Raw genomic sequence first — 20,082 nt, 5'->3', positions numbered from 1 at the left:
CGTGTCAAACTCTTCACGTCACGAGTGACACTTCACCTGTCATCATTTTCAAAATGGAGGAGGCTGATTTCAAACATTTGAAATCGCATAAAGGGAAGAAGATTAAGAGCTATTCGGTAGGATTTAAGGTCCAAGGCTATTGAATATGCTAAAAAGAACAGTAAGCAGCTATGTTTTATTGATATATCGTAGCTGCGTGTGTCAAATATGAGTCATTAAATGACTCCCGCCTGCTGGTAGTAGAGGGCGCTAGTGATCCTTCTTGCAACAACTCGGCAGCAGAAGAAGTGACAACAAGCAGCAAGCGTGAGCAGCGATCGTTTATTTTTTCCTCTCGCTTGCACTTTCAACATGGAGGATTACATATCTAAAATAAAACAGTTTACTAAACTAGACTTTCAATCGAAACAGGAACCAATAAAGGAAGATATCCATCGAGACAGAGAGACTTTTAAAACTGAAGAAAGATAAGGAAGACTTCTATAGACAAGTTATCGATGCTTTTGATTAGAAGGAGCTGTGCATGGACTTCATTTATAAGTAAAGTAAGACCATAGTACTTTTTTTTATTAAATGTGCTTTTCATGATGGTATCCTTACATCACACTCAAATTTTTAAGCGCAGGCCCAAATTTACCGCATGCCTTTGGTAAGCGCCGGAATGGGAAGAGGTTTTAAAATAATTAGCGCATGCTTGGCTTTACTGCATGCCTTTGGTAAATGCCGGAGTGAGAAGAGTTTTAAATTAATTATCGCCCCGGCGGCAATTCAAGGAACTATGGTACTTTGTTTCGAGCGTTTGAAAACTGATCACCAATATCACAATTATATCGTCCAAGGCTATAGACATTGACAAACTTTAACGATCCGCAGGAGAAATTGTTATACAGAGTAGTTCAATTACAAAAGGGAGAAGAGGTATAACTATAACTCATAAGGGCACAAAAAAGAGGGCAAAAACAATAAATAAAAAGTAGACCAAAAATGTAACATTTACTAGAGATTATATATATAACAATAATATAATACAACATATATATAATATATACATCTATAATGCATACATATATAATATATAACATATATACTAATATAACAATTTTGTCACGGCCCTGGTGCATTCCAATGCGCACTCATCGTTGCGCTCTAATGAGCGCACCTCCAGGAGCACGGCAAGCGCGTGTCAGTCCCGCGGCAGCAAGCGGCTGCAATCAATCACCAGCAATCAGCGCACCTGCGACTCATCAGATGACCGCCTTCATAAGCCTGCACAACCTGCTATCCTACGCAAAAACAAATATACATATATATATATATATATATATATATACATATATATATATATATATATATACATATATATATATATATATATATATGTATATATATATATATATATATATATATACATATATATACATACATATATATATATATACGTACACGCATACATTATATATGTATATACATATATATACATACATGCATACATTATATATATATACATATACATATACATATTATATATATATATATATATATATATACATACATATATATATATACGTACACGCATACATTATATATGTATATACATATATATACATACATGCATATATTATATATATATACATATACATATGTATATTATATATATATATATATATATATACATATACACATATACACATATATATACATTTACACATATATAGACATATACACACACACATATATATATATATATATATACACATATATATATATACATATACACATATATATATATATATATATATATATATATATATACACACACACACACACACACACAGTATCCTGCGTTAGCAATACAAATGAAGTCCACATACCTGGTGTTGACACTTAATAATTCCATCAGCAAAACAAATAAAACAGAGCCTGTGTTGTCAAAGTGTCAAAGCTTCAACAGGTTTGCTTGACTGTCTTAAATATTCTAGTGGGATGTGGTATCATGTGTTACCTCATGCAGGAGAACAGGCTTAACACCATTCACTTTAACAACTTGATGAATATAGGTGTAACTTTGTGACGAGGAAGTCATTACAAACAGAGCCAGTTCTTTATCAGTGTGCCAACGCAAAACAAATAGGACACGCTCATTACTAGACCATCTTCAATCCGTGTGAGGCTTTTCAGCCTATTTGTTATTATTGTTACTAGAGATGTCCAATAATGCCGGCCTGCCGATATCCGATAAATGCTTTAAAATGTAACAACGGAAATTATCGGTATCAGTTCCAAAAAGTAAAATGTATGACTTTTTAAAACGCAGTACAGAGCGCCAATAAACCTTAAAGGCACTGCCTTTGCGTGCCGGCCCAGTCGCATAATATCTACGGCTTTACACACACACAAGTGAATGCAAGGCATTCTTGGTCAACAGCCATGCAGGTCACACTGAGGGTGGCAGTATAAACAACTTTAACACTGTTACAAATATGTGCCACACTGTGAACCCACACCAGACAAGAATGACAAACACATTTCGGGAGAACGTCCGCCCCTGTAACACGGCATGAACACAACAGAACAAATACCCAGAATCTATTGCAGCACTAACTCATCCGGGACGCTACAATATACACCCCCCCCCCCCCCCCCCGATGCGCCCTACCCCACCGCCCACCTCAACCTTTTTCATGCACTCCACATCATTATTAAAGTGAAAAAAATACTCCATGTATAAGGAGTTTTAAATAATAAATTGCGCTCTCTTTTCACTTTAAGTAGACCCTCCAGGGCAGTGGTTTTCAAACTTGTTTTCAGTGATGGACCCCCTGTGAAATTTTTTTTTAAGTACCCCCTAATCAGAGCAAAGCATTTTTGGTTGAAAAAAAGAGATAAAGAAGTAAAATACAGCCCTATGTCATCAGTTTCTGATTTATTAAATTGTATAACAGTGCAAAAATATTGCTCATTTGTAGTGGTCTTTCTTGAACTATTTGGAAAAAAAAGTTATAAAAATAACTAAGTACTTGTTGAAAATTAAACAAGTGATTCAATTATAAACAAAGAGGTGGCGACTTGTCCAGGGTGTACCCCGCCTTCCGCCCGATTGTAGCTGATATAGGCGCCAGCCCCCCGCGACCCCAAAAGGGGATAAGCGGTAGAAAAATGGATGGATGGATGGATTTCTACACATAGAAGTAATCATCAACTTAAAGAGCCCTCTTTGGGGATTGTAATAGAGATCCATCTGGATTCATGAACTTAATTCTAAACATTTCTTCACAAAAAAATAAATCTTTAACATCAATATTTATGGAACATGTCCACAAAAAATCTAGCTGTCAACACTGAATATTGCATTGTTGTATTTTTTTCACAGTTTATGAACTTACATTCATATTTTGTTGAAGTATTACTCAATAAATATATTTATAAAGGATTTTTGAATCCTTTCAAAATCTCACGTACCCCTTGGCATACCTTCAAGTACCCCCATTTGAGAACCACTGCTCCAGGGTATTTGATGTAGTAATGCGACTACATTGAAGCGTTTTTTTGCTGTTGTTGCATGTTTGGCACAAGTCGCTACACATGTCTGATAATGGATTTTTTGCCCATATCCGATATTCTGATATTGTCCAACTCTTTTAAAACATTACTAGCAACTAAGTCGCCGCAGTCGGCAGTGGTGTAGCTACTACTAGATCACTAATCTTCGCCTCCGTGGCGACAAATGAAGTAAGTTTCTTACAAGGACGAGGAATTGCTAAACATGCTTCACTACACACTGTAGCTCCAAATGTAAACAGATGCCACGAGTGGCTCTAGATCTGACATCCATTGTAATAATACCAAGTACAGTAGCGTATCTAGTCGATACTACGATGGATACATCGATATTTGTGAGCATCACAATATCTATTTTTGTTTGTTTTTTATACAGATGTCCGACAATGTTTTTTTTTTGCCGATATCCGATATTGTCCAACTCTTAATTAACGATTCCGATATCAACCAATACCGATATATACAGTCGTATTATTAACACATTATTAGGCCTAACTTTTTTGTGATGCCCCGCTGGATGCATTAAACAATGTAACAAGGTTTTCAAAAAATAAATCAACTCAAGTTATGGAAAAAAAAAATACCAACATGGCACTGCCATATTTATTATTGAAGTCACAAAGTGCATTATTTGTTTTAACATGCCTCACAAGAGCAGCTTGAAATTTGGGACATGCTCTCCCTGAGAGAGCATTAGGAGGTTGAAGGCGGGGTTAGGTGGGAGGGATGTATATTCTAGCGTCCGGGAAGAGTTAGTGCTGCAAGGGCTTCTGGGTATTTGTTCTGTTATGTTACGGTGCGAATGTTCTACCGAAATATGTTTGTCATTCTTGTTTGGTGTGGGTTCACAGTGTGGCGCATATTTGTAACAGTCTTAAAGTTGTTTAGACGGCCACCCTCAGTGTGACCTGCATGACTGTTGACCAAGTATGCCTTGCATTCATTTGTGTGTGTGAAAAGCCAAAGATATTATGTGATCGGGCCGGCACGCAAAGGCAGTGCCTTTAAGGTTTATTGTGATCGGGCCGGCACGCAAAGGCAGTGCCTTTAAGGTTTATTGGCGCTCTGTACATCTCCCTACGTCTGTGTACCACTCCGTACAGCGGCGTTTTTTGAAACCGATACCGATCATTTCTGATATCACATTTTAACGCATTTATCGACCGATAATATCGGCAGTCCGATATTATCGGACATATCTACAAATTCTTGCGGTCACTCGGTGTTGCCAAAAAATTACAACGCGACCTCAAGTTAAATAAAAAAACGAATACTGTAAGTTAATTGCAGACGGGTAATGACAAATAACTTTGTGTTTTTAATACCTACCATTGTTGTCCTAAATAATTTCACTGAACCAAGCTTTTTTCTAACATTTCACACTACAAAGTAATTAAAAAGAATGTAAGATTCATACTGCTATCCTATCGAATCAATGCCGGTATTTACAGGTACTCGAGGCTTCAATAATGTATCGTAAGTGAAGTAGTTGTATCAGGACACGGCACTGTATCAAAAACCGACATCAATCTCTAAAAGATATCACCACATGGGCTCAGGAACACTTCAGAAAACCACTGTCACTAAATACAGTTTGTCGCTACATCTGTAAGTGCAATTTAAAGCTCTACCATGCAAAGCGAAAGCCATTCATCAACAACATCCAGAAACGCCGCTGGCTTCTCTGGGCCCGAGATCATCTAAGATGGACTGATGCAAAGTGGAAAAGTGTTCTGTGGTCTGACGAGTCCACATTTCATAATGTTTTTTGGAAATATTAGAAATCGTGTCATAAAAACCAAAGGGGAAGCAAACCATCCAGACTGTTATCAATGCAAAGTTCAAAAGCCAGCATCTGTGATGGTATGGGAGTGTATTAGTGCCCAAAGCATTGGTAACTTACTCATCAGTGAAGGCACCATTAATGCTGAAAGGTAGATACAGGTTTTGGAACAACATATGCTGCCATCTAAGCGCCGTTTTTTTCATGGACGCCCCTGCTTATTTCAGCAAGGCAATGCCAAGCCACATTCAACACGTGTTACAACAGCGTGGCGTTGTAAAAAATACAGTGCGGGTACCTTCCTGGACCCCCTGCAGTCAAGACCTGTCTCCCTTTGAAATTGTGTGGCGCATTATGAAGCGTAAAATACGACAGCGGAGACCCCGGACTGTTGAACGACTGAAGCTCTACATAAAACATGAATGGGAAAGAATTCCTGTCCTCCCCGTGAATGCGTGGGTTCCCTCCGGGTACTCCGGCTTCCTCCCACTTCCAAAGACATGCACATGGGGATAGGTTGATTGGCAACACTAAATTGGCCCTAGTGTGTGAATGTGAGTGTGAATGTTGTCTGTCTATCTGTGCTGGCCCAGCGATGAGGTGGCGACTTGTCCAGGGTGTACCCCGCCTTCCGCCCGATTGTAGCTGAGATAGGCGCCAGCACCTCCCGCGACCCCAAAAGCGAATAACCGGTAGAAAATGGAAAATGGATGGGAAAGAATTCCACTTTCAAAGCTTCAACAATTAGTATCCTCAGTTCCCAAACGTTTATTGAGTGTTGTTAAAAGAAAAGGTGATGTTATACAGTGGTGAACATGCCCTTTCCCAACTACTTCGGCACATGTTGCAGCCATGAAATTCTAAGTTAATTATTATTTGCAAAAAAAAATAAAGTTTATGAGTTTGAACATCAAATATCTTGTCTTTGTAGTGCATTAAACTGAATACGGGTTGAAAAGTATTTGCAAATCATTGTATTCCTTTTATATTTACATCTAACACAATTTCCCAACTCATATGGAAACGGGGTTTGTATCAGGACAACCCTAAAATAAACTATCTAGTAATTTCCCTGTAATTATTTCTACTAATACACCATTGTAGTTACTACACAACAGATGCCAGGTATTTCAAAACCGTGCCATTTAGTCTGTAACTAGGAAGTGGCAAAAAGCAAAACAAAAAAAAAAGCCTAACGGAGGAAAACTGAAAGGCTGATAAACAGTACAGCAAGAACAGCTTGTAGACAAAAGGAATTCATTGTTAATAGTTTGTACAAAGGTTGGCCACAATTAGGATGACGTCCACCAAAAGGTGGACCAGTAGTTGAGAGTGGAAATCAATGTGAAAGGCTAAATAATTTCAGGGTTTTGTTATATGTAGCCCAGGTCTAGTCCTTAAGTCACTGTTGGACAAATTCTTAAAGAGCACTCACGTTAGCTTGAAATAATCAAATTTAATTTATGACCATGATTTAGGCCACCAGGGTTAAACGAGGGCGATTATCAGCAATTGACAGCTGTTCAGCCTTTAGATCTTGAAAAAATTAGGAAAAATAAACACTATAACTATAGATGTCCGATAATATCGGACTGCCGATGTTATCGGCCGATAAATGCTTTAAAATGTAATATTGGAAATTCTTGGTATCAGTTTCAAAAAGTCAAATTTATGACTTTTTAAAATGCCGCTGTGTACACGGACGTAGGGAGACGTACAGAGCGCCGATAAACCTTAAAGGCAGTGCCTTTGCGTGCCGGCCCAGTCACATAATATCTACGGCAGGGTTCACCAACCTTTTTGAAACCAAGAGTTACTTCTTGGGTAGTGATTAATGCAAAGGGCTACCAGTTTGATACACACTTAAATATATATATATATATATACATAAAAATATATATACATACAAAAAAATGATAAATATGGGTATTTCTGTATGTCATTCCTTCGTACATTTTTTTCCTTTTACAGAAGGTTTTTTGTTGGAAATAAATGATGAAAAAAACACTTAGTTGAACGGTTTAAAAGTGGAGAAAACACGAAAAAAATTAAAATAAAATTTTGAAACATAGTTTATCTTCAATTTCGACTCTTTAAAATTCAACCGAAAAAAATTTATAGAAAAACTAGCTAATTCGCATCTTTTTGAAATAAATAAAAAAAGAATTTATGAAACATAATTAGTAATTTTTCCTGATTAGGATTAATTTTAGAATTTTGATGACATGATTTAAATAGGTTAAAATCCAATCTGCACTTTGTTAGAATATATAACAAATCGGACCAAGCTATATTTCTAACTAAGACAAATTAATATTTCTTCTAGATTTTCCAGAACAAAAATTTTAAAAGAAATTCCAAAGACGTTGAAATAAGATTTACATTTGATTCTACTGATTTTCTAGATGTGCCGGAATATTTTTTTTAAATCTTAATCATAATAAGTTTGAAGAAATATTTCACAAATATTCTTCGTCGAAAAAACAGAAGTTAAAATGAAGAAATAAATCAAAATGTATTTATTATTCTTTACAATAAAAAAAAATACTAGAACATTGATTTAAATTGTCAGGAAAGAAGAGGAAGGAATTAGAAAAAGGTAAAAAGGTATATGTGTTTAAAAATCCTACAATCATTTTTAAGGTTGTATTTTTTCTCTAAAATTGTCTTTCTGAAAGTTAAAAGAAGCAGAGTAAAAAAAATAAATGAATTTATTTAAACAAGTGAAGACCAAGTCTTTGAAATATTTTCTTGGATTTTCAAATTCTATTTGAGTTCTGTCTCTCTTAGAATTAAAAATGTCGAGCAAAGCGAGACCCGATTGCTAGTAAATAAATACAATTTAAAAAAATAGAGGCAGCTCACTGGTAAGTGCTGCTATTTGAGCTATTTTTACAACAGGCCAGCGGGCTACTTATCTGGTTCTTAAGGGCGACCTGGTGCCCGCGGGCACCGCACCGCATTGGTGACCCCTGATCTACGGATTTTCACACACACAAGTGAATGCAATGCATACTTGGTCAACAGCCATACAGGTCACACTGAGGGTGGCCGTATAAACAACTTTAAAACTGTTACAAAAATGCGCCACACTGTGAACGTATCCCGACGTGGACTTTGGTGTGATTTGTTTTCCCATGGTGCAAAGCGATTGGATCGGACATGGCGTGAAGGTAAAAACTTGATTTTAATTTTAACTTGAAGAAAAGGAACAGATGAAAGGCGCTCTCAGTAGAGGTTCAAAACGGGGCTAAGAAAACAAAACTACCACAAAGGCAAAACAATGGACATAAAACAAAACTTGCAAACTATGGCATGAATAAAGAAAACTTACTTGTAACGAGAAAAGAACATGAAAAAGATCAGCATTGATCATCAGCATGAATAACAAGGTTGTGTAGAGGTTGATGTCGCTAGGCTGACTTCCTGGAAACTACAGGCTTTAATAGAGGTGACGTGATTAACAAGAGGCGCACGAGTCCAAATGAATCAGGTGCGTGACATGAGGACAGGTGAAAATTAATGGGTTGTCATGGAAACAAAGCAGGGAGGGAAAAAACAGGAACTGACATGGTGCAAAAAACAGAACATAGCCAAACTAAACATGATCACCAAGACATGACAGAACCCACACTGAACAAGAATGACAAACACATTTTTATCATATTTGGGATCAGGTTTTGTTTACTTAATGTTCTGTGGGTTTTTTTGGACTCTTTAGTTCCTGCTTTTTCACTTCCTTGTTTGTTTCCATGGTTACCCATTTGTTTTACCTGTTCCACGTTTGAACTCACGCACCTGTTTCCAATCACCACAGTATTATTTAAGTTGCCAGGTAGTCAGCCTGGCGACATCACCTTCTACTCACCCTCCACACCCATGTATCTGTGCCAAAGACCCATGTTGCCATATCTCCTTCAAAGTAGGTTTTTCGTTATCCATGCCATAGTGCAAGTTTTTGTTTTATGACCATAGATGTGTTTCATAGTAAAGTTTTTATTCCTCCTCTGTGAGCGCTTTTCAATTGTATCTTTTTTGAGTTAATAATAATTAAAGAGGTCATCATCGTCACGTCTTTTCCAATAACTTTGCACCACGGGACAACAAACCGCACCCAAGTCCTCGTCTTGACAGTGTTCCTTGTATAGTACTTGCCTTTTGTGCGTAATCTCTTCCATCCATCAATTTTCTACCGCTTATTCCCTTTGGGGTCGCTGGTTCCTATCTCGGCTAATGTTTGCACTTCATGATCGCACTCTGCAATGGCATATTCATTTTTAGTTAGCCCTTTTTATCATATCCATCTTCTTCCGGTTATCCGAGTTCGGGTCGCGGGGGCAGCAGCCTAAGCAAGGAAGCCCGGACTTCCCTCTCCCCAGCCACTTCGTCCAGCTCTTCCCAGGGGATCCCGTGGCATTCCCAGGCCAGCCGTGGCCTCATACCGGTCGGACGTGCCCCGCCACCCGACGGAGGAAACTTGTTTTTAACAAATTTTTAAGCGCAGGCCCAAATTTACCGCATGCCTTTGGTAAGCGCCGGAATGGGAAGAGGTTTTAAAATAATTAGCGCATGCTTGGCTTTACTGCATGCCTTTGGTAAATGCCGGAGTGAGAAGAGTTTTAAATTAATTATCGCCCCGGCGGCAATTCAAGGAACTATGGTACTTTGTTTCGAGCGTTTGAAAACTGATCACCAATATCACAATTATATCGTCCAAGGCTATAGACATTGACAAACTTTAACGATCCGCAGGAGAAATTGTTATACAGAGTAGTTCAATTACAAAAGGGAGAAGAGGTATAACTATAACTCATAAGGGCACAAAAAAGAGGGCAAAAACAATAAATAAAAAGTAGACCAAAAATGTAACATTTACTAGAGATTATATATATAACAATAATATAATACAACATATATATAATATATACATCTATAATGCATACATATATAATATATAACATATATACTAATATAACAATTTTGTCACGGCCCTGGTGCATTCCAATGCGCACTCATCGTTGCGCTCTAATGAGCGCACCTCCAGGAGCACGGCAAGCGCGTGTCAGTCCCGCGGCAGCAAGCGGCTGCAATCAATCACCAGCAATCAGCGCACCTGCGACTCATCAGATGACCGCCTTCATAAGCCTGCACAACCTGCTATCCTACGCAAAAACAAATATACATATATATATATATATATATATATATACATATATATATATATATATATATACATATATATATATATATATATATATGTATATATATATATATATATATATATATACATATATATACATACATATATATATATATACGTACACGCATACATTATATATGTATATACATATATATACATACATGCATACATTATATATATATACATATACATATACATATTATATATATATATATATATATATACATACATATATATATATACGTACACGCATACATTATATATGTATATACATATATATACATACATGCATATATTATATATATATACATATACATATGTATATTATATATATATATATATATATATACATATACACATATACACATATATATACATTTACACATATATAGACATATACACACACACATATATATATATATATATATACACATATATATATATACATATACACATATATATATATATATATATATATATATATATATACACACACACACACACACACACAGTATCCTGCGTTAGCAATACAAATGAAGTCCACATACCTGGTGTTGACACTTAATAATTCCATCAGCAAAACAAATAAAACAGAGCCTGTGTTGTCAAAGTGTCAAAGCTTCAACAGGTTTGCTTGACTGTCTTAAATATTCTAGTGGGATGTGGTATCATGTGTTACCTCATGCAGGAGAACAGGCTTAACACCATTCACTTTAACAACTTGATGAATATAGGTGTAACTTTGTGACGAGGAAGTCATTACAAACAGAGCCAGTTCTTTATCAGTGTGCCAACGCAAAACAAATAGGACACGCTCATTACTAGACCATCTTCAATCCGTGTGAGGCTTTTCAGCCTATTTGTTATTATTGTTACTAGAGATGTCCAATAATGCCGGCCTGCCGATATCCGATAAATGCTTTAAAATGTAACAACGGAAATTATCGGTATCAGTTCCAAAAAGTAAAATGTATGACTTTTTAAAACGCAGTACAGAGCGCCAATAAACCTTAAAGGCACTGCCTTTGCGTGCCGGCCCAGTCGCATAATATCTACGGCTTTACACACACACAAGTGAATGCAAGGCATTCTTGGTCAACAGCCATGCAGGTCACACTGAGGGTGGCAGTATAAACAACTTTAACACTGTTACAAATATGTGCCACACTGTGAACCCACACCAGACAAGAATGACAAACACATTTCGGGAGAACGTCCGCCCCTGTAACACGGCATGAACACAACAGAACAAATACCCAGAATCTATTGCAGCACTAACTCATCCGGGACGCTACAATATACACCCCCCCCCCCCCCCCGATGCGCCCTACCCCACCGCCCACCTCAACCTTTTTCATGCACTCCACATCATTATTAAAGTGAAAAAAATACTCCATGTATAAGGAGTTTTAAATAATAAATTGCGCTCTCTTTTCACTTTAAGTAGACCCTCCAGGGCAGTGGTTTTCAAACTTGTTTTCAGTGATGGACCCCCTGTGAAATTTTTTTTTAAGTACCCCCTAATCAGAGCAAAGCATTTTTGGTTGAAAAAAAGAGATAAAGAAGTAAAATACAGCCCTATGTCATCAGTTTCTGATTTATTAAATTGTATAACAGTGCAAAAATATTGCTCATTTGTAGTGGTCTTTCTTGAACTATTTGGAAAAAAAAGTTATAAAAATAACTAAGTACTTGTTGAAAATTAAACAAGTGATTCAATTATAAACAAAGAGGTGGCGACTTGTCCAGGGTGTACCCCGCCTTCCGCCCGATTGTAGCTGATATAGGCGCCAGCCCCCCGCGACCCCAAAAGGGGATAAGCGGTAGAAAAATGGATGGATGGATGGATTTCTACACATAGAAGTAATCATCAACTTAAAGAGCCCTCTTTGGGGATTGTAATAGAGATCCATCTGGATTCATGAACTTAATTCTAAACATTTCTTCACAAAAAAATAAATCTTTAACATCAATATTTATGGAACATGTCCACAAAAAATCTAGCTGTCAACACTGAATATTGCATTGTTGTATTTTTTTCACAGTTTATGAACTTACATTCATATTTTGTTGAAGTATTACTCAATAAATATATTTATAAAGGATTTTTGAATCCTTTCAAAATCTCACGTACCCCTTGGCATACCTTCAAGTACCCCCATTTGAGAACCACTGCTCCAGGGTATTTGATGTAGTAATGCGACTACATTGAAGCGTTTTTTTGCTGTTGTTGCATGTTTGGCACAAGTCGCTACACATGTCTGATAATGGATTTTTTGCCCATATCCGATATTCTGATATTGTCCAACTCTTTTAAAACATTACTAGCAACTAAGTCGCCGCAGTCGGCAGTGGTGTAGCTACTACTAGATCACTAATCTTCGCCTCCGTGGCGACAAATGAAGTAAGTTTCTTACAAGGACGAGGAATTGCTAAACATGCTTCACTACACACTGTAGCTCCAAATGTAAACAGATGCCACGAGTGGCTCTAGATCTGACATCCATTGTAATAATACCAAGTACAGTAGCGTATCTAGTCGATACTACGATGGATACATCGATATTTGTGAGCATCACAATATCTATTTTTGTTTGTTTTTTATACAGATGTCCGACAATGTTTTTTTTTTGCCGATATCCGATATTGTCCAACTCTTAATTAACGATTCCGATATCAACCAATACCGATATATACAGTCGTATTATTAACACATTATTAGGCCTAACTTTTTTGTGATGCCCCGCTGGATGCATTAAACAATGTAACAAGGTTTTCAAAAAATAAATCAACTCAAGTTATGGAAAAAAAAAATACCAACATGGCACTGCCATATTTATTATTGAAGTCACAAAGTGCATTATTTGTTTTAACATGCCTCACAAGAGCAGCTTGAAATTTGGGACATGCTCTCCCTGAGAGAGCATTAGGAGGTTGAAGGCGGGGTTAGGTGGGAGGGATGTATATTCTAGCGTCCGGGAAGAGTTAGTGCTGCAAGGGCTTCTGGGTATTTGTTCTGTTATGTTACGGTGCGAATGTTCTACCGAAATATGTTTGTCATTCTTGTTTGGTGTGGGTTCACAGTGTGGCGCATATTTGTAACAGTCTTAAAGTTGTTTAGACGGCCACCCTCAGTGTGACCTGCATGACTGTTGACCAAGTATGCCTTGCATTCATTTGTGTGTGTGAAAAGCCAAAGATATTATGTGATCGGGCCGGCACGCAAAGGCAGTGCCTTTAAGGTTTATTGTGATCGGGCCGGCACGCAAAGGCAGTGCCTTTAAGGTTTATTGGCGCTCTGTACATCTCCCTACGTCTGTGTACCACTCCGTACAGCGGCGTTTTTTGAAACCGATACCGATCATTTCTGATATCACATTTTAACGCATTTATCGACCGATAATATCGGCAGTCCGATATTATCGGACATATCTACAAATTCTTGCGGTCACTCGGTGTTGCCAAAAAATTACAACGCGACCTCAAGTTAAATAAAAAAACGAATACTGTAAGTTAATTGCAGACGGGTAATGACAAATAACTTTGTGTTTTTAATACCTACCATTGTTGTCCTAAATAATTTCACTGAACCAAGCTTTTTTCTAACATTTCACACTACAAAGTAATTAAAAAGAATGTAAGATTCATACTGCTATCCTATCGAATCAATGCCGGTATTTACAGGTACTCGAGGCTTCAATAATGTATCGTAAGTGAAGTAGTTGTATCAGGACACGGCACTGTATCAAAAACCGACATCAATCTCTAAAAGATATCACCACATGGGCTCAGGAACACTTCAGAAAACCACTGTCACTAAATACAGTTTGTCGCTACATCTGTAAGTGCAATTTAAAGCTCTACCATGCAAAGCGAAAGCCATTCATCAACAACATCCAGAAACGCCGCTGGCTTCTCTGGGCCCGAGATCATCTAAGATGGACTGATGCAAAGTGGAAAAGTGTTCTGTGGTCTGACGAGTCCACATTTCATAATGTTTTTTGGAAATATTAGAAATCGTGTCATAAAAACCAAAGGGGAAGCAAACCATCCAGACTGTTATCAATGCAAAGTTCAAAAGCCAGCATCTGTGATGGTATGGGAGTGTATTAGTGCCCAAAGCATTGGTAACTTACTCATCAGTGAAGGCACCATTAATGCTGAAAGGTAGATACAGGTTTTGGAACAACATATGCTGCCATCTAAGCGCCGTTTTTTTCATGGACGCCCCTGCTTATTTCAGCAAGGCAATGCCAAGCCACATTCAACACGTGTTACAACAGCGTGGCGTTGTAAAAAATACAGTGCGGGTACCTTCCTGGACCCCCTGCAGTCAAGACCTGTCTCCCTTTGAAATTGTGTGGCGCATTATGAAGCGTAAAATACGACAGCGGAGACCCCGGACTGTTGAACGACTGAAGCTCTACATAAAACATGAATGGGAAAGAATTCCTGTCCTCCCCGTGAATGCGTGGGTTCCCTCCGGGTACTCCGGCTTCCTCCCACTTCCAAAGACATGCACATGGGGATAGGTTGATTGGCAACACTAAATTGGCCCTAGTGTGTGAATGTGAGTGTGAATGTTGTCTGTCTATCTGTGCTGGCCCAGCGATGAGGTGGCGACTTGTCCAGGGTGTACCCCGCCTTCCGCCCGATTGTAGCTGAGATAGGCGCCAGCACCTCCCGCGACCCCAAAAGCGAATAACCGGTAGAAAATGGAAAATGGATGGGAAAGAATTCCACTTTCAAAGCTTCAACAATTAGTATCCTCAGTTCCCAAACGTTTATTGAGTGTTGTTAAAAGAAAAGGTGATGTTATACAGTGGTGAACATGCCCTTTCCCAACTACTTCGGCACATGTTGCAGCCATGAAATTCTAAGTTAATTATTATTTGCAAAAAAAAATAAAGTTTATGAGTTTGAACATCAAATATCTTGTCTTTGTAGTGCATTAAACTGAATACGGGTTGAAAAGTATTTGCAAATCATTGTATTCCTTTTATATTTACATCTAACACAATTTCCCAACTCATATGGAAACGGGGTTTGTATCAGGACAACCCTAAAATAAACTATCTAGTAATTTCCCTGTAATTATTTCTACTAATACACCATTGTAGTTACTACACAACAGATGCCAGGTATTTCAAAACCGTGCCATTTAGTCTGTAACTAGGAAGTGGCAAAAAGCAAAACAAAAAAAAAAGCCTAACGGAGGAAAACTGAAAGGCTGATAAACAGTACAGCAAGAACAGCTTGTAGACAAAAGGAATTCATTGTTAATAGTTTGTACAAAGGTTGGCCACAATTAGGATGACGTCCACCAAAAGGTGGACCAGTAGTTGAGAGTGGAAATCAATGTGAAAGGCTAAATAATTTCAGGGTTTTGTTATATGTAGCCCAGGTCTAGTCCTTAAGTCACTGTTGGACAAATTCTTAAAGAGCACTCACGTTAGCTTGAAATAATCAAATTTAATTTATGACCATGATTTAGGCCACCAGGGTTAAACGAGGGCGATTATCAGCAATTGACAGCTGTTCAGCCTTTAGATCTTGAAAAAATTAGGAAAAATAAACACTATAACTATAGATGTCCGATAATATCGGACTGCCGATGTTATCGGCCGATAAATGCTTTAAAATGTAATATTGGAAATTCTTGGTATCAGTTTCAAAAAGTCAAATTTATGACTTTTTAAAATGCCGCTGTGTACACGGACGTAGGGAGACGTACAGAGCGCCGATAAACCTTAAAGGCAGTGCCTTTGCGTGCCGGCCCAGTCACATAATATCTACGGCAGGGTTCACCAACCTTTTTGAAACCAAGAGTTACTTCTTGGGTAGTGATTAATGCAAAGGGCTACCAGTTTGATACACACTTAAATATATATATATATATATACATAAAAATATATATACATACAAAAAAATGATAAATATGGGTATTTCTGTATGTCATTCCTTCGTACATTTTTTTCCTTTTACAGAAGGTTTTTTGTTGGAAATAAATGATGAAAAAAACACTTAGTTGAACGGTTTAAAAGTGGAGAAAACACGAAAAAAATTAAAATAAAATTTTGAAACATAGTTTATCTTCAATTTCGACTCTTTAAAATTCAACCGAAAAAAATTTATAGAAAAACTAGCTAATTCGCATCTTTTTGAAATAAATAAAAAAAGAATTTATGAAACATAATTAGTAATTTTTCCTGATTAGGATTAATTTTAGAATTTTGATGACATGATTTAAATAGGTTAAAATCCAATCTGCACTTTGTTAGAATATATAACAAATCGGACCAAGCTATATTTCTAACTAAGACAAATTAATATTTCTTCTAGATTTTCCAGAACAAAAATTTTAAAAGAAATTCCAAAGACGTTGAAATAAGATTTACATTTGATTCTACTGATTTTCTAGATGTGCCGGAATATTTTTTTTAAATCTTAATCATAATAAGTTTGAAGAAATATTTCACAAATATTCTTCGTCGAAAAAACAGAAGTTAAAATGAAGAAATAAATCAAAATGTATTTATTATTCTTTACAATAAAAAAAAATACTAGAACATTGATTTAAATTGTCAGGAAAGAAGAGGAAGGAATTAGAAAAAGGTAAAAAGGTATATGTGTTTAAAAATCCTACAATCATTTTTAAGGTTGTATTTTTTCTCTAAAATTGTCTTTCTGAAAGTTAAAAGAAGCAGAGTAAAAAAAATAAATGAATTTATTTAAACAAGTGAAGACCAAGTCTTTGAAATATTTTCTTGGATTTTCAAATTCTATTTGAGTTCTGTCTCTCTTAGAATTAAAAATGTCGAGCAAAGCGAGACCCGATTGCTAGTAAATAAATACAATTTAAAAAAATAGAGGCAGCTCACTGGTAAGTGCTGCTATTTGAGCTATTTTTACAACAGGCCAGCGGGCTACTTATCTGGTTCTTAAGGGCGACCTGGTGCCCGCGGGCACCGCACCGCATTGGTGACCCCTGATCTACGGATTTTCACACACACAAGTGAATGCAATGCATACTTGGTCAACAGCCATACAGGTCACACTGAGGGTGGCCGTATAAACAACTTTAAAACTGTTACAAAAATGCGCCACACTGTGAACGTATCCCGACGTGGACTTTGGTGTGATTTGTTTTCCCATGGTGCAAAGCGATTGGATCGGACATGGCGTGAAGGTAAAAACTTGATTTTAATTTTAACTTGAAGAAAAGGAACAGATGAAAGGCGCTCTCAGTAGAGGTTCAAAACGGGGCTAAGAAAACAAAACTACCACAAAGGCAAAACAATGGACATAAAACAAAACTTGCAAACTATGGCATGAATAAAGAAAACTTACTTGTAACGAGAAAAGAACATGAAAAAGATCAGCATTGATCATCAGCATGAATAACAAGGTTGTGTAGAGGTTGATGTCGCTAGGCTGACTTCCTGGAAACTACAGGCTTTAATAGAGGTGACGTGATTAACAAGAGGCGCACGAGTCCAAATGAATCAGGTGCGTGACATGAGGACAGGTGAAAATTAATGGGTTGTCATGGAAACAAAGCAGGGAGGGAAAAAACAGGAACTGACATGGTGCAAAAAACAGAACATAGCCAAACTAAACATGATCACCAAGACATGACAGAACCCACACTGAACAAGAATGACAAACACATTTTTATCATATTTGGGATCAGGTTTTGTTTACTTAATGTTCTGTGGGTTTTTTTGGACTCTTTAGTTCCTGCTTTTTCACTTCCTTGTTTGTTTCCATGGTTACCCATTTGTTTTACCTGTTCCACGTTTGAACTCACGCACCTGTTTCCAATCACCACAGTATTATTTAAGTTGCCAGGTAGTCAGCCTGGCGACATCACCTTCTACTCACCCTCCACACCCATGTATCTGTGCCAAAGACCCATGTTGCCATATCTCCTTCAAAGTAGGTTTTTCGTTATCCATGCCATAGTGCAAGTTTTTGTTTTATGACCATAGATGTGTTTCATAGTAAAGTTTTTATTCCTCCTCTGTGAGCGCTTTTCAATTGTATCTTTTTTGAGTTAATAATAATTAAAGAGGTCATCATCGTCACGTCTTTTCCAATAACTTTGCACCACGGGACAACAAACCGCACCCAAGTCCTCGTCTTGACAGTGTTCCTTGTATAGTACTTGCCTTTTGTGCGTAATCTCTTCCATCCATCAATTTTCTACCGCTTATTCCCTTTGGGGTCGCTGGTTCCTATCTCGGCTAATGTTTGCACTTCATGATCGCACTCTGCAATGGCATATTCATTTTTAGTTAGCCCTTTTTATCATATCCATCTTCTTCCGGTTATCCGAGTTCGGGTCGCGGGGGCAGCAGCCTAAGCAAGGAAGCCCGGACTTCCCTCTCCCCAGCCACTTCGTCCAGCTCTTCCCAGGGGATCCCGTGGCATTCCCAGGCCAGCCGTGGCCTCATACCGGTCGGACGTGCCCCGCCACCCGACGGAGGAAACTTGTTTGGGCCGCTTGTACCCGTGATCTTGTCCTTTCGGTCATAACCCAAAGATCATGACCATAGATGAGGATGGGAACATAGATCGAGCGGTAAATTGAGAGCTTTGCCTTCCGGCTCAGCTCCTTCTTCACCACAACGGATTGATACAGCGTCCGCATTACTGAAGACGCCGCACCGATCCGCCTGTCGATCTCACGATCTACTCTTCCTTCACTTGTGAACAAGACTACGAGGTACTTGAACACCTCCACTTGGGGCAGGGTCTCCTCCCCAACCTGAAGATGGCACTCCACCCTTTTCCGGGCGAGAACCATGGACTCGGACTTCACACTCAGCTGCGAAATCCAAATTTTTTATTATATCTGATTATTGATCCAAAGTTTTCTTTTGAAATTAAAACCCTGTTCACATACTAGTTAGTTTACCATACCATACCAGCCTTACCTACTCAGTGGCCTAAAGGTTAGAGTGTCCGCCCTGAGATCGGTAGGTCGTGAGTTCAAATCCCGGCCGAGTCATACCAAAGACTATACAAATGGGACCCATTACCTCCCTGCTTGGCACTCAGCATTAAGGGTTGGAATTGGAGCTTAAATCACCATGAAATGATTCCCGGGCGCGGCACCAATGCTGCCCACTGCTCTCCTCACCTCCCAGGAGGTGATCAAGGGTGATGGGTCAAATGCAGAGAATAATTTTGCCACATCTAGTATGTGTGTGACAATCATTCGTACTTTAACTTTTATTTATAAAGCCCTTTAAAAACAACCACAGGGCCGTACACCACAAACAAATAAACAAATATTTAAAAAAAGATGGGCAATACAAAATTATTTTACATAACAGAGTAAATAATCATGTTTGAAATTTGTGATTTCAATGTTGATAAAAATAATTGTGATTATTATTTCGGCCATAACTGTGCAGCCCTACGTTTGAGTGATTTGAGAAATGTTACTCTGAGCAAGTTAAAAACAGCCGCTTTTATGGTTGGGCGATAACCGTATTTTTCGGACTATAAGTCGCAGTTTTTTTTCATAATTTGG

At 37.8% G+C, this 20,082-nt stretch overlaps 1 protein-coding gene across 5 annotated transcripts in view; it reads right to left on the bottom strand.

Annotated features, from left to right (window-relative positions):
* The window catches only part of nos1 (nitric oxide synthase 1 (neuronal)), a 194,548-nt gene that overhangs the window by 143,486 nt on the left and 30,980 nt on the right, over positions 1-20,082 (bottom strand). Inside the window, exon 1 of one of the 5 annotated variants that reach the window (XM_061903215.1) lies at positions 8,676-8,725. The exons of 3 other annotated variants lie outside the window; for them this stretch is intronic. In XM_061903215.1, the coding sequence (XP_061759199.1) occupies positions 8,676-8,710 (35 nt within the window). In that variant the 5' untranslated portion in view covers positions 8,711-8,725. Of the gene's footprint in view, positions 1-1,871; positions 2,032-8,675; positions 8,726-20,082 lie in introns of those variants that run through there. One more of the 5 variants, XM_061903224.1, reaches the window with a different exon arrangement.

Source organism: Nerophis ophidion, linkage group LG01 (assembly GCF_033978795.1).
Source record: "Nerophis ophidion isolate RoL-2023_Sa linkage group LG01, RoL_Noph_v1.0, whole genome shotgun sequence".
Taxonomy (NCBI): Eukaryota; Metazoa; Chordata; class Actinopteri; order Syngnathiformes; family Syngnathidae; genus Nerophis; species Nerophis ophidion.
Note: the sequence above shows the minus strand (reverse complement) of the source record. Positions and strands in the feature narration are given on the sequence as shown.